Below are 16,585 nucleotides of genomic sequence, written 5' to 3' on the forward strand. Positions count from 1 at the left end.
GATCTGCACCAACAAGAGCAAACGAACCAAGCGGTTCACAACCACTACTCTGGATGCAAGGTCAAGTCTGAAGAAACTCCAAAAAATGAGTTTCCTCCTAATGCTCTCCAAAACGGGAGCAAACTGTTGTGTTGGAGAGATGCCCACCCCAACCTGGCATCCTAAGTACCTGATGAAAGCACCCCTCTGAATCCAAGTGAATGCTATGTCAATCCCCCAGTCTGGAGTGTCCTCATCACTAATCCAAAAGCCCCTGCTGCAATGCAAAACAAATCCAAGGCTGTTCTGAAAGAGGTGAGTGTATGTGGTGTGGCATCCAAAAAAACAGCCGTATCATCTACCACCTCACTATCCAAAAGATCATCCCCCTGCCTCAACGGAAGACTCAGCCCTATAATATCAGCTTGAGCTCTAAGGTAGTAGCTCATAGCTTCAACCACAAATAAAAAGAGAAAGGGTCCACGAGTAGAATGGCAAGCCTATGGCCATTATGTATGGCCCATTCGGAAGCCTCCCAGAATGAGAAAATATTATCGAAGATGCTCCTGCCATGCACAAAACCTATCTCCATATCATGTATAAGATTTGGAAGAAAGGGAAGTAGACGTAGGCTGATTGCTTTTGCTAGGATTTGTACAAAGTGCCCAACAAAGTGATCGGTCTCCACTGCAACACTAAATTCCTGCAACCCCCTTTAGGGATAAGATGAATGAGGCCCTCAGTAAGTGAGTCTAGTATCTCACCCGAATCCCAAATGCCCTGCAGGGCTGAGGTGATGTGATCCCCAATCTGATCCCAAAATGAAATAAAGAAAGAGGGTGTAAGGCCATCTGAACCAGGATACTTGCCCTTGTGAAGGGCAGAGAGAGTAGTCCTGAACTCTATGTTGGTGAATGGTGCATCAAGTGAGAGTATCATATCTCTAGTTACCAACATAGGTAAATGCTGCCAAATAATACCTCGAGCATCATCTCTGGCTTGAGTGTCAGGATCTGCTGTAAGAAGGGAGGCATAGAAATATGTAGCTACCTACAAGACAGTATCTGGATGTGTCTGTAAAACTCCATTTGAGTCAACAAGCTGTGAAACGCTCTCCCTACTATTTTTTTCCGAAAAAACAGTGCTAATTATATTACTTCGAAAACAAGATACATGAGGTCAGCTTTGCAACTGACGGCTGCGTTCACAAATCGGACGCAGCCCAAAAGGGAACAAAAAAGTAAAGCTCTCTCTCACGGAGGGATCAGGCGAGTGTGAATGAACAGCCAAAGAGGTGGTGAGTAGTGCCACTGAAGGCCCTGCGAAGTATGCTCGAAGAAGAGGCCCTGTGTGTCCCAAACACGGAGGAAATGACGGAGGAAATGTCTCCGCTTCTCCCGGCCAGCCCGGGAGTCTCCCTGTATCTGGTTCCACTGGCCTCTGAGTGTGTGTATAATCTCACTTCAGATGTCAGTCATGATCTGGGCAGTTGAAAGGGAGGTGCCACCGAGGATCTGCGCGCAGCGCGAGGTCCAAATGTGCCAACCTGCGATGCTGCTAATAATCTCCCAGACTGGCTGCCTCTCCTGAGATCCTGTGCCAGCCTCTGCCAGGTGCGGCGGAATGCTCTCGAGCGGCCCCCACGTCCCCTGTGTGATAAGGAAAGTGGGGTCCTGCGGACATGCCTCGAACAAGTGATGAAAACCAAGTGCGGTGCTGCACCAGCAGAACGTGCCCCAAGTGATCAAACCTAACTCCGGTGCTGCGCGAGTAAGGATCCCAAAGGTCCACCTCCACACTTCCTGGGCGCGAGTGCAGCTCCATAGGCAGTGTTTTGGTGACTCCTTGTCCTCATGACAGATCTGACAACGTCCATCCTGACCTATCTACCGCAACCAGCTCCCCACTGGAAGACCTTTGTGGGCGAGAAGCCAAAGGAAGTAGGAGATCTTCTGCGGCCGCCAACTTTCCACAAGGCCTTCCAGAAGGCCTGCAAAAATAACTTGGAGATACCCTGAGCATACCAACTGGGCCGCTGGGTGGGAGGGCGGCTCTGCATCCTCTCGAGAACTCGCCTGCCCAAAGTCGTGCTGTAGGCAAAGAAAGAGGTCGGCCCCTGTCCTGTCACAATCTCTGGCCATCTCCACTCTCCTGGGTCCCAATCAAGCTCTGACAAGGCCCGCTCCTCCCAGAGCCAGAGTCGCCATAACTGCAGCTGATCCTGCTCTATACTGTGATCGGTCCGCCAAACCTTCCCCACGAGGCCTATGACCCGAACCCTCTGCCATGGGAGTAGGGGGTCGATGAGCACATCCTCTCTCCTGAGTCGGCCATCCCCCATAACCGCGAAGAAGGAAACAGAGGAGTCATCCATCCGACCTGCAACCACTAGTGGGATGCCACGAGGGGTGAACTGTCCTAGCCAACGGTCATCACCAGGCATGAGGAGCTGAATCTCGGGTGAAACCAACCAATCAGCTGGAATCGCTCCGTCTATCTCCGTGCGTCTTGCCTGAGCTCCACGGGCACCTCCAGCTGCGACTGCTAGATCAGCGGTCTCCAAGTGTCTGTACGTGTCCCTCCAAACTCGAAGGGACCGGGCTGGCCCCCGCATCCAGCCGTCCCACCTGATGTGTGATCTCTCCCCCAGCTGAAGGCCCTCGGCATCTCCTAGTACCCTTCTCCACCCCTTTGGCCTTACATGCTGTGAGAAATTTTTTGACATGAGCTTCACATCTTTGTAAGCAGCCCTTGAACTTCTGGGTTTTCACGTGGACTTTGTTTAGTAGTTCAAGACGTCTCCCTTTCTCCATGGAACTCAGAATAGCTATGGCTGAGGCAACACCTTTACCAAAACCGGGACCTGAAGTATTTACAACCCGTTGAAAGACCTCCCGATTTAGCAGTAGTAAGGCTTAGTACCACAGGGCCATATGGTTGCGAGGTCATGGGTGGGACAAGGAACCCTAATGAAGACCACAGTGGCGATGTTACTACTGATGTAACCATGGATGGTGCTGGTGCTGAAGGTACTACTACTGCCAAAGTAGAAGGTGAGAGTGCTAAAGGTATTACTGATGCCAATGTAGACAAAAGACCATAGTGGATGAAAAAGGGGTTGGTACGCTAGGTGCTGAAGGCACCATGGACACAAATGTAGGGGTTGAGAATGTAGAAGGTGGGGAAGTCAATGATGATGAAAGAGTAGTTGAGAGAGGGTGTAACAAAGTGGAAGCTATGAATGATGGGTAAGAAAAGGACATAGATAGTGAAAAAGGCAATGCAGTGGAAAGAGGAGGTGAAACATTCATGGAAGGTAGGGACATGACCGGAGAGAAACAAGAACCAAGAGGTGCTATGGATGTAGAGACTAGACTGGGGAGGAAGCCGAGGTTGTACATAAGAGATGGCATAGCACCTTGACAGTTTTGATGTGTCGAGTTGGATGTTGATGATGTGGTCAACCCCATAGATGATGCTGTTGACAAAGACAGTTTTGCGAGAGGGGAGAAAAAGTTGTCTTGAACTATATGAGCTTCGTTGGATGAAGCCTCACCTTGAGTGCCTTCTTTCTTCACTTGTTTGCTGCTTTTCACTTCTTCTTCCCCTTCACAGTCTCAATCTGACCACCACGGATCTTGCCGGTTCAAGTGAGTGCGAGCTTCGACAAAGCTGCTGACTCTAGCGACTGCGCTGATGGGTTCACTTTGTGCTTGGCTGGAGGACTTCTCCAGCTTCCATCGCACGTAATGCTTCTTATACCATGCTTGATCTGCAGGGAACCTTCTCTCCACTCTTCTCAAGTACCTTATCGTTCTCTCACTTGCTCTCTCAAGGATGTCAGAACTACTTGGCATATCTCTCTTCTAAGGCCCTAAAACACCACTTCACTCTTTGTACTCAACACCAGTGTCCCACCGTGATCACCAGTACATTCTGCGAGGGTGGTCCGAGCACTTCTAGAGGTGTTATTAGAGGACAAGGGCCACTAATGTGAGAGGCAAGGAGTGGGTGGTGCGAGGACCTATGACACAGTGGACCTATGACATGATACTAAAGAGTGCAAGGATCATGCTTGTGGGTGCTAGAAGTGATGTCAATCGGAATAACAAAGAAAAGAACGTGCTCTAAGAGAAGACTAGGGAAGGAGAACTTTGAGAAGAGACTAGGAGAGAACAATGCTCATAACAAACAATGCAAGAGACAGTGAATATAGAGGAGACTCTACAAACAAGAGCACATCATAGAGTGAAATGAAACCAAGTACACTAGTCCACCTCGGAGATACAATAGGCGAGCTCATAGTTCCAGCCTCTCTCTCTCTCCTCTCCATCTCCTCCCAAAATCCCATACAATGAAAAGAATGGCTGAATGGATCCCCAATCTCCTCCAAATCTCCCCTCTTCACTCTCACTTCTCCCTAGCTGGAAATCTCCCATCCTTTCTCCTATTGGCTATCCCCTACACCTTAGCCATGCACCGCTCCATCCCTTATATGTCTTCTGTGACTGCCAGCTTCTCCTAGTTGAAGCGTTGTAGCTACTCCCTATGCAACGCCTGTGCACCACTTGTATCTGACAAGGAGATTCACTGCATGAGATGAAGACATGTAACTACTCCATCTGCACCGCTCTGTGCACCACCTATATCTTTGACAAGGGATTTGATTGCGTAAGAACAGACAACGAGGTGGACCAGGCGAGATAACAACCTTGTGAGATGTAACTCATTGACATGCCATTTTCTTGGGTGATAAGATCCACCAAGCCACCAGGTTGACCATGTGACCATGTCGATGGACCTAACCATGTCGACTATGTGGTGGTTTGGGGACCGAAGTTGCTGGACAAAAGCGTGCAGTATCTGCCTGTTCGGGGCTGACTACGTGAGCAGGAGGCGCTTCTGTCTGCACAATACTTCTGCTGTCGACCAACCGTAGAACAAAATTAGGTGCTGGTTTTTCCTCTTCCATGATTCGTATCATGCCAGTGCGAGGAGGGATATGGGCGTAAGAGTGCAGGAATCCGAAACTGCACTGCACACAATGGGTGGCATGTCATTCATGCATGGAGGGAAGGGTGAGGGGGTTCTGAAGGATGGAATCATGTGTTGGTGAACACTGCGTTACATGCATGCAGCGTGTCGTTGATGATGCAAAGGGAAAGGAGGGGGGAGGTATATAAGCATATGTAGGCTGAGAATTGAAGGAGTATTAGAGCGTTGCCATAGCCACAACAGCCAGAGCGGCTGGGGCTCGTTGGCCTTTTGGACAGTTATCAACCAGTTACCGATGGTTACAATTGCGCTAGTGTTCTATGTGATAGCCGCCACCTTTCCTAATCTTTGTTTTTCCTTTTTCTTAAGCCTCCATAGTCAATGTAGACTTTGAGTATACTTGTCCCTTCAATATTGGTACTACCTGGCAACTAGGTCCCCCGAACATGAAAAATTTCATAAAATGTTTCAAGGGGTGGTAAATTACTTAAAAGATTAATTTCTATTATAAAGAGTGACTATGTCAATTTTCTTCACCTTGCAATGGTTGAACTCTGGCAGGTTATTTCGACTTATGGATGTGTGAGACCCTATGGCAACTACATCCTCCTCCAATAAGTGGACAACAGGAGCAAGGCTATGGGATGGTGATTGCAAGTATGAATACTTTGAGATTGACTTAGACGAAGCGAGGAGGAGAACTAAGTATATCGAAGAGAGAAAGGGCTGCCGCATGGTCATCCCAAGCTGAGACCACAATGAAGCCTCCTTAAACTCATGCAATCTTTCAACAGCCTCATACTACGTCAGGCCATCTTTGAACTGATTGCCATTTGCCAATGGGTCACGTTAAATACCAAGGCACACATAAAGATAACTTAGTGATAGGGCTATGGCTGAGCTTGCATCTATTTTGATGAAGATCAATGTATTGTTCAACACTTGAACACATAGCTAAATAATCAACCATGAATCCTAATGCAGAATGTCAATGTAAGAAGCTTTCAGTATCGCACTGGATGCTGGGCTGAATGGAGAAGTGGGCCTTTTATAGGCTCTGCCCAGGCCCCTTCAGATGACTGACCAGAAGGGTTGGTACCTTGTCTGGTGGCCGACTATATGGGCCCCATAAACCGACCAGGGTTGGCCCTGGTTGGGCCGACTTGGCCAGCCACAGGCCCCTATATAAGGGTGCCCTGGGCAGCCAGTCCGCACTGCTGCTGATGCCTCCATGTGAGGCCTAAAGCCCCCCTCATACCTGCTGTTGCAGGCGATAGTTTTGATATGAGAAAGTACAATGCCTTTATAGGATAGGCACACACACTCTAAGTGCCAAATGTAGATGGGATAAGTCCCATAGTGACATGTGGCACTCTAGGATATAAAGTAGTATAGTACTACTCTAGAACACACTAAAAGTCACTCAAATTGACTCCATTTCCTAACAGCCTCCATGGAGGAAAGGTGAGGGACTATTGGAATGGAACAGAGAACAGAACATGACAGTCATCAAAACTGTGCATGCCGAGAACTAGGCATGGCTACCACAAAATCTCAGAGGCAAGTGAGCATGGCTCAGAGGCTAGTGAGCATGACATAGAAATCTCATCTAGCATGGCTCAGAAGCTCATCATGCATGGATGCATGATCAACTCAAAGGTCTAGGAGATCAATGCACCAACAAAGCCAAAAACACATGGCTCCCACAGTACATCCCCTCCTGGCTCCAAAGACTAATGAGGAACATGAAGCCACACACCAAAAGTAGAAAATAAATACATCATTTTAGGAGGACCTGTCCAAGGCAGTACCTTTATTGACTACACACACATGATTTATTGCATTCATTTTTGGGAAACACCCCCAGGGCAGAGTACCCAAATATAGCATGCTTAGAAAGCAAAATCATGATCTCCATCATTCTCTAGATGTTGGAGACAGACAGTAAGAGCATGATCCTGTGTCGGATGGTCATTTTTGTCTGCATCATCACTAGTGGCGGATGCCACCCAACTGGCATGATCCTTCGATTGTTGTTGAGCAAGCTTCTAGTAGCACCTGTCCTCAGTATGACCGAGCTTGTTGCAATAAGTGCACTTGAATGGCTTGAATGTCTTTCCTCGTGCTTGTGGAGTCGATGGCCTAGGTCTCCATTTGCTGGTGGAGGCAAGAGCCTGTGTGGTATTCGATGAGTAGGATGGAGATTCTTTGTTGTGGCGATCCTTTTCAAAAAGAAGAGACACCATATCTTCGAATGTAGTCGATACAATGCGAAGTACTTCAAGGGCATTCTCAAAGCGAGAAATCCCTTCCATACTTGTCATGAGGACAGCCATTTTGTCCTCGTCATCCGCGCAACACTTCAAGTAGAGTTGTTGAACTAAAGACTGAATTTTTGCTATATGTGCACTCAAGGTATCGGACTCTTCCATTTTCAACTTATAAAATTGCATTCAGAAAAACCTTGGAGTTGGTGATCTTGTTACCAAATATATTCTCGAGGCGTGCCCAAATCTCCTTAGACTTGGACTTGAAGTCGATATGATGGATCAATGAATCATCAAGGCAAAGCCCGATGATTGCGATGGCCCTTGAAATGTGTTGCTTCCAAATCTTGCGCATTTGAGGCTCCGTTGATGCTTCAAGCACTTCATCATCTTCGATGGCATCCTAAACATTTTCCTTCATGAGAAGAAGTTGAACTTTTGTTTGCCATGTTGGGAATCCGTCCTCCTTGAATTTGTCCACAAGGAGAAAGAAAGAAATTTTATTAGAGTCTTCGGAAGACCGATGGGTCTATGGGACTGAAAGAAAACCTGATACAAATCACAGTAAGGGTGGAGATACTGAAACGAGCATCATATCCCAAATCAGCCAGTCCCTAACCTCTCACACAGGGCTATGCACTGAGTTCATTGCATATGGGATTAACCTCCTAGCCCCGATCTTAGCAAAGATTTTTAATGAAGCTGTTTGTTTGGGATTTCCACACAGTTGGACCATTAACACTATCTCACCCATCCACAAGGCAGGGGATCCCATGAGCCCGGAGAACTACAAGACCATTATGATTGGACATGTCATGTCCAAGATTTATGCATCAGTACTTGACTCCGAGGTTAGCAGACTTGCAGAGTGTCGAGGACTTAGAGCAGCAGAACAGGCCGGCGGATTCTGGCGTGATCATGGAACCATGGACCACATTCTCACACTCAGATGTATCATCAAGGAGGCGAGGTCATGGAAGCAGAGGGTTTATTGTTGCTTTGTGGATTTCCGCAAGGCATTTGACACAGTTCCGAGAGCCCGCCTCATACGACGCCTACAAGACTTCGGTTATGACCAGGAGATCATTTGGACTGTCATGGCACTTTACGAGAGAGTTTCTAACAGAGTTCAGGTATGATCCAAGTGGACAAAGGAGATCATGAGCACCATCGGGTAGGTTGCTCTCTTGCGGGCACGCTAATCTAGATTTTGCTCTATGCAGATGACGTAGCTCTCTTGTCTTTCTCAGCAGAGAGGCTTTAGAGACACCTAGACGTACTACAGTCCTTTTGTGAGTCTCATGATTTGAAGGTCAACCTAGGTAAAACCAAGGTCATGATCTTCAATACATCTCGAGCCATCCTACGTCAGAAGCAGTTCACATTTGCAGGGTCATCTGTTGAGATAGTTTCATCATACACTTATCTTGGGGTTATCTTCTCCGGACCCAGCTTCACTATGAGACCCGCGATGCAGGCACGCTTGAGTAGAGGGTATGATTCATTGGCTAGAATAGAGAGGCAGTGCTTCCGCTCGCGCTTTTAGGATCCACGCACCAAGGGGTTGCTTTTTTACTCCTTGGCTAACCCAGCGGGGATATACGACAGCCCTTGTTGGGGGCGAGACTTGTCGGATATAGAGTGGGCCCGTGTGGAGCGGCTACAGGTTCTCATGTTATCACGGATGATTCATGGTAAGTCATCCGTTCCTCACCAGATCATTCAGGCTGAGTTTGTGTCACCCCCTTTACAGCTAGATGCTGCATTTCAGGTCATCACATATCTGTACTGAGTTAAGGAATATGGGGATTATGTGTAGCAGGCTACCATGGATAGCTCTATCCTCTTCTATGGCACTTGCAGCAGGAGGAGACCAGAGGTGTTGGTATGCACGTACAGAGAGATGGTTTGAGGGATCGGGGCTCCACATGGATAGACTACCTCCCTTCCAGTACAGCATGGATGCTCCGTTTTCTCCCCTCTTATCACATGAGGTCAACCACGTTATCTGTGAGGATCTATACAGCTACACACAGTTCGGACCTGGTTGGGACTGAGTGAACTCCCAGTGAAGCTTAGCTTCTACAGAGATCACTTCTTACATATCACAGCGGAGGGTTTCATTGACCCACCAGGATACACGCAGATTCACCTACCCCTCTCGCTGAGGATCTCTCTTGGGCAGTTCCGGGAGTCTTCACATAGACTTCCAATCGAGAGCGGCAGAGCAGAGCGACTACCCAGGGAGAGGCGCATATGCACACTGTGTGACATGCAGGAGGTTGAGACAGAGGAATATTTCATCTTCAGGTATCCTGTGTACTATGAATTCGAGGGCGTTTCCACTGCCTCTTCAGGGATAGTTATGGGATTTTGGCATGTTTCCTCTCCTACCCAGACCAGTGATGTTTGGCAGGTTTCATTCATGAGGCACTTAGACAACGTGAGAGGATACTTCGAGCACAGAGACACGAGCAGACTTCTTCCTTGGATGATCCCTCTCAGAGCTCTATCATAGAGTTCTTTCAGCTAGATCACATGGACCCCAACAAGACGAGGCCTCGACATGATCGTGACCCGGAGCCTATGACCCAACAACTTAGACAGAGGGTCGACACATAGATGACAATTGGGGACATCCCCTCCTTCTTTAGAGTCGGAGCCCGACCGACGGGGGTCACAATGGCCCTGGTCAGACGCAGAGTTACGACCAGGAGACATGCCAGGACTGCACCTTTGAGTGGCCGACAACACTCTATTGCCGACTTCATGCCTCCACTGCCTCATCCATCCTAATATCTTGCTGCTGCCGATGATGATTTTGATGACGATGCTGAGACTGATATATAGTCGACCATCGACATGACTATGTTATACTTAGGACTTAGTACTGCTATTCTGCATTTTTGCATTTTCCATTGGTATGGACGCTCGCTTAGTAGCTCCACTACCACAGCTTGTTGTATCAAGATTTTCACAGCCTCATAGACCCATCGGTCTTCCGAAGACTTTAATAAAGTTTCTTTTCTTTCAAATTGACTCCATTTCCTAACACTTTCTTCCTCTAAGAGGCTATTCGTCAACCAAAGAGTGGAGACGCTATACTTTGAGGTTTTCTATAGGATTAAGGTGCACTTTCAGACTTATTCTTGGGTCTTTTTTGGGCTCTTTTGTTGAGTAGGGTATTGACTCTCCATGGTTTTTCTCATGCTATGCATGATGTACTCTTGCCTTGAGCAATTTTTCTTTTGGGGTTTTTTCCATACTCAATAGAAGTTATTTTCATCGAAGAAAAAGGGAGCACAGCTTAGCTGCCTTACAAGACATCTGGAGTTGCCTTCTCAATTGACACTCTGGGAAACAAATCAAGTGACACGGATCATAGAACCCAAGCAGGGCATGCTTGATTGTGCACCCTGCAAAAACCCTCAATGAAGGAGAAGAGAGGGTGAAGTGAAACCAACCTCTAATCACTCAGAGGGCAGTGGAACTAAACCGTTAATCACTTCAGCACTTATTTACAGCTCACAAAGCATATATCACAACCATTAACCATTGCATGATCACCATTTGGCATTTACCCATTTGTTCACAAACAAAACCACTAAAAAAGGAATGGAGGCTAGAATGCCCCTGCTCAACAAACATAGACAAGTGCACCTGATTGGCCCCAAACACCGTGGCGCCCCTTTCGGTATTTATTTATATTTCATAGTGAAATGATTACAAGTTGCATCTGGGAGACCTTCCCTGCAACTGAGCACGCAGCCCTAATTCACTGAGCCTTCGCAAGGCTTTCAAGCATATAACACCATCACATAAGTGCACTTAACCCATAGGCTCAATCCAAAGGCATTCTCTTTTCCGAGTGCAATTCCATTGGCTGTCCAGATGCAATCACACTGCACCCCAGCTGCACTCTCTTTGAGTGGTTTCCAAATGGCATTCACAAAGCTTTTCAAAGCTCCAAAATAAAATCAGCAAAGTACCCAACCAAAGAATGACTCATGTAGCACTGCCTTGGCACCTGTGAACCTGGAAAGAGGTGGCACGCGAGGCCAACCAATAGCTTATGGCAAAAAGAAATTGCAGCAGCAAAATCACAACTCACCAAACCCTGCAAACTCAAACCAAGTCCTCAATCACCAAGAGGACATAGTAGCCAATGCCCAATTGCATTCATAGCCAAAGAGGAGTGCAAAGGCATGAAGAAAGAGCATTTACAAGAGCCGACCAACAAGAATTCCACTGAAAAATGCAAAAAAAAGCACTTCTATCGCGAAGAAGTGGGAGTTCTTGGGCTCAAAAGAAGCGTGCTTTAGAGAGGAACGCATTGAAAAGGTTTTGGAGAAGTTTCATCGCTGGAAAGTCCTCCAAAACTGAGAAAAACCAGCCAACCAGCGCGTGGGACCACTCGAAACTCAACAGAAAGCTGTAGCTTTGCAAGAGGAGAGGCCCAGGAGGCTGTAGAAGAAAAAAGGTCCAGAAAAAGCCACTTTTTGCAAATTCGATCAGCAAAAGAAGTGCTCAACTCTGCCCGTTCTACCAAACGAACGGAGGGAAAACCATATCACTGTGAAGGGGAGGTAGAGGGGAAGCCATCGGGCCAAACGAAAGTCGGGGAATCCAAAGGGTGAGGAGTTATGAAGAAAAACGGAATTCAGCTGAAGGAGGCTGAAAAACCAGTCCAAAATCTCAACAAAGGGAGAAGATGAGAGAGAAAACCACACATGTGAAGTTTAGAAGGTGCAGGAAGGTCCAGGAATGGCAAAAGAGCATGTAGAAGGCACTAGAGCCACCTGGAACTCTAGGGGGGCCACTGAAGGTACATGGCTCATTAAAAATGCCACATCATCATTTCCCAACAACCACTCTTTTAATTCCTTCTAGGAACCATGCCGCCTTTAATTACACATTATTAAGCCCACGCTTGGACTTTTAAAACCAAAGTTGTCACGGTCTTGTAGTACATTAAAGTACTTAGAATTTCACGTCCCCGTGACATTACCCTCTCTTGACACAGCAAACCACAGTTTGCTACCCCAAAACACAGGAGCGAGCATGAAATATACCATGGAAGAGTATACAAGAAAGCCACAGTTATAGTATACAAAGACAGTGAAAATATGGCTAGGAGAGGCATGTATCCATCCATATACACTGCTCAAAATCTATGTGATCCTCAGCGATCAATAGTCAAGATGCATCAATATCATGAAGTCTCACAGCAGAAATACTGTCAGCTCAGTATCTCGGATGAAACATACAGTGTCTTCAAGCGACCTCATGAAATCACGGTGAGCCCGTCTGTACTGAGGGAGTGGAGGTGCTACCCCCCTCTCGAACACCAGGTAATCCTCCAGACGCTCGCTCTGCTGAACTACCCGTAGGAGCCTGGACCGCAGTCAGCTCTAACTAGAAAGCATTAAGGTAAAGCTGCAATATCCCAGGTGAATCTGACAGTTCACCTTACTCCATCCATTTCGCATCAAGTGATGGGTAATTTTGAAATTTTACCAAGTAGCGATGGATAACTTTAGCCTTGAGCTTCCTATCTTTGTGTGCGAGAATCTGCTCTGGGACCAGAAGTTCATCCTGTTCTTCCACTTTAGGCTGTATCTCATCACGTAAATCCTCGGGAACATCTCCATGATATTGCTTTAACAAGCTCACATGAAAGGCATTATGTATCTTCCAATGCGGAGGCAACTTCAGCTTGTAAGCTACCTCGTTTATCTTTTCAGAAACCTGGAAAGGACCATAGTAACGCATGTTCAGCTTTGTGTACAACCTTTCCTTGCCTTTCTTATTTTTCAGCCTTGCCTTTTGAAAACGCAGCAAAACTCATGCTTGGGCAGGAACCTTGGAAGGATTTCTTTTTTAGATGCATTTAGGCTTGCACACCTACCTTGGGAGATGATTGGGTGGACAGCCCTCGTTGGATTTTTACTTCCGCCTCTCTCAAGTCTCCTGCCTCTCCTCTCATGATTGCCATCCTCAAAGCTTGGGGGAGCTTCAGGAACACTCTTCGAAGGGTTCCGCCCTCTACCCTTGAAGAGATTGATAGACAGCCGATCATTTGGAACGATAGTATACTTGATGAGCATGGCAGACCACTGGGCACTTCCCATTATATGCAGTGGTCTAGATGGGAGAGAGGCCCCACCTACATAGTAGGCACTTGGAAGGCTTTTATCGGGCTACCTGAGGATCAAAGGCTTCAGTCCGTGAGTCACCTCAGAGGGGTAGCATGCAGGATTCAGCAAATAGATGCAGCCATCCCGGTGGAATGGACAGTTGAGATGCCTATTACTTCCACCACTTGAATGGGAGCTTTTTCGAGAACAGCAGTTCCTCTACAGGTGATCGCTCTTCGAGATCTCGAGCAGGAGATTTCAGCTGAGTAGTAGAGGTTGGATTCCCTCCAGAGGCCCCCATTGGGATAGCTTCTTTATCACCGCAGATTTGCAGGAATTTCTGGAGGAGGCTCTGGAAATCCCTCAGAAATAGAAAGATCACTCTTTTCTTTTGGCTTTCTATTCATGGAGGGATTGCAGTGAACCTATGGAGATCACGATTTGGGGCTGATCCCACTTGCCCTCGCTGTCATTCTGCAGAGGAGTCAGTGCGACGTTGCCTTTGGGACTGCAATCAAGCGAGAATTGTTTGGAAAGGAGTTGCTCGGATACTCAGCATTTTTCATACTTCCCTTTCTTCATGACTTGGGGCTCGGTCGCATGGTTATCCCTTACTGGGCCCTCGGTGTTTTATGAGGGTGAGCCTTCTTCTTGGGCACTCTCGATCTGCCGTTAGGTGATAGAGCCCTGCTCTCTTCAAGATGTACCACATATTCCTTTCAGAGCTTCACATGTTTCAGTGGACACCTCTTGGGAGATTTTAGCTAGCATTTCCTCTTGGCACATTTGGAGAGCCAGATGCACAGAGGCCTTGGATGACACCCAGATACACCCATCACAGGTGTTCACGGGTATTTGGAGTAACACGGTTCACACTTTGATAGCCATATGGGCTAGCATGCAGGGCCCTTCACGGGCAGTCTCTTCTAGGAGGACTGTATTTCTTCGAGTTTGGAGGGGTTCTCCCTTTTTCTCGGAGGTTGCTACCGGATTGAGATGGCACTATCAGCCCCAATCCTTTCTTTTTGGCTCTTGAGCTTTTCACGCATTGCATGGTGTATCCCGTATTCCCATATTGAGCTTGCTCTAACGGTTTTCTTTAATCCTTAATAGAAGTATCTTTTTTGCAAAAAAAAAAAAATGCAGCAAAACCCAATCACCTTCTATGAATACCAATTCCCTGCGGTGCTTATCTGCTGCTCTTTTCTGCTTGTCCTGACTTCTTTGCAAGGCATATTTAATCTTCTTGTAAGCTTCTTCAAGGCTTTCCACAAAACGATCAGCTTCGAAGATTTTCTCTTTTGTATGCAAAATGGGAGGTATCTTCCTGGCACCTTTCACTATTTCAAAAGGTGCTTTACCTGTGGATGTGTGCACCGTATTATTGTAAGCATATTCCAGCAAAGGCAAATAATGCTCCCATTTGCTTTTGTGGTCCGAGACATAGCATTTAAACATATCCAAGATGGTATAGTTTTCCTGCTCCGATTGACCATCAGACTGAGGGTGAAAAGATGACGAAAAATTCAGCGTAGTGCCCATATTTTCAAACAACCCTCTCCAAAAGAGGCTGGTCATCCTCGGATCTCTATCACTGATTATGGATTCAGGCATCCCATGATACTTGAAGACATACTGCAGAAACAATTTGGCCATTTGATATGCTGTAATTTTCTTTCTTACTGGCACAAAGTGGGCTTGCTTGCTAAACCTGCAAATTATTGTCCACAATCCATCATGTCCAGTAGGAGTACGTGGAAGATCAAACACAAAATCCATAGCTATGCTTTGCCATGGTCTATCCGGAATCGGCAAAGGGTATAACAACCTAGGTGCCTTCTACATGTCAAAGTTTACTTTCTGACAAACCATGCATGTTCTCACATATTCTTTCACATCTTTCCTCAAAGATGGCCAATAAAAGTAATGCTCCACTGCTGTAATTGTTGCTGGTATTTCCCTATGTCCTGCATACGGAGGAGCATGACTTTCCAATATGACTTTTTGTCGCATCTGATCAGTGACACAGAGTCGTCCATGCATCAAAATGAGACCCTCTTTCAACATATAGTGATCATGCCTTTGACCATCAAAAAGCTGATCATAAATAGTTGAAAAATCAGCATCATTAACATACTAATCTTTCATCACATCTAACACATTGTTGTAAGCAATGCTCACTGCTGAAACGCTGGGTTTCTTGGAGACTGCTTCAGGCTGTGGTTTCCTGGAAAGTGTATCAACCACGACATTTTTGTTACCCCGCACATGTACAATTTGAAAATGAAACATTGAGAGGAAGTTAGCCCATCTCATGTGCTTTTCGCATAATTTTCTCTGCGTGAGAAAATATCTAAGTGACTGATGATCTGTCTGAACATAAAAATCAGCTCCAAGAAGGTAATGTTTCCATGTGGTCAAAGCATGTATCACTGCTAACATTTCCTTCTCCTATGTCTGCAAGTACAATTCAGCATCTTTGAGAACTCTACTCTCATATGCAGCCACTCTGCCATCCTGCATCAATGAAACCGGCCTCTAATCACTCAGAGGGCAGTGGAGCTAAACCTTTAATCACTTCAGCACTTATTTACAGCTCACAAAGCATATATCACAACCATTAACCATTGCATGATCACCATTTGGCATTTACCCATTTGTTCACAAACAAAACCACTAAAAAAGGGATGGAGGCTAGAATGCCCTTGCTCAACAAACATAGATAAGTGCACCCGATTGGCCCCAAACACCGTGGCGCCCCTTTCGGTATTTCTTTATATTTCACAGTGAAATGATTACAAGTTGCATCTAGGAGACCTTCCCTGCAACTGAGCACGCAGCCCCAATTCACTGAGCCTTCGTAACGCTTTCAAGCATAGAACACCATCACATAAGTGCACTTAACCCATAGGCTCAATCCAAAGGCATTCTCTTTTCCGAGTGTAATTCCATTGGCTGTCCAGATGCAATCACATTGCACCCCAACTGCACTCTCTTTGAGTGGTTTCCAGATGGCATTCACACTAGTAGCCAATGCCCAATTGCATTCTCAACCAAAGAGGAGTGCAAAGGCATGAAGAAAGAGCATTTACAAGAGCCAACCAGCAAGAATTCCACTAAAAAATGCGAAAAGCAGCACTTTTGTCGTGAAGAAGTGGGAGTTCTTGGGCTCAAAAGAAGTGTGCTTCAGAGAGGAATGCATTGAGA

General features: G+C 46.6%; 1 protein-coding gene across 1 annotated transcript in view; it reads right to left on the reverse strand.

The window, feature by feature from the left end:
- Positions 1-4,951, reverse strand: part of LOC147884589 (uncharacterized) — a 56,260-nt gene extending 51,309 nt beyond the window's left edge. The window contains exon 1 of the mRNA XM_087398019.1: positions 4,814-4,951. Coding sequence (XP_087254145.1) covers positions 4,814-4,951 — 138 coding nt within the window. The remainder of the gene's footprint in view (positions 1-4,813) is intronic.
- Positions 4,952-16,585: the final 11,634 nt, after the last annotated feature.

Source organism: Dipteris shenzhenensis, chromosome 26 (assembly GCF_047967505.1).
Source record: "Dipteris shenzhenensis isolate YYH24624 ecotype China chromosome 26, Dip_SZ_1.0, whole genome shotgun sequence".
Taxonomy (NCBI): Eukaryota; Viridiplantae; Streptophyta; class Polypodiopsida; order Gleicheniales; family Dipteridaceae; genus Dipteris; species Dipteris shenzhenensis.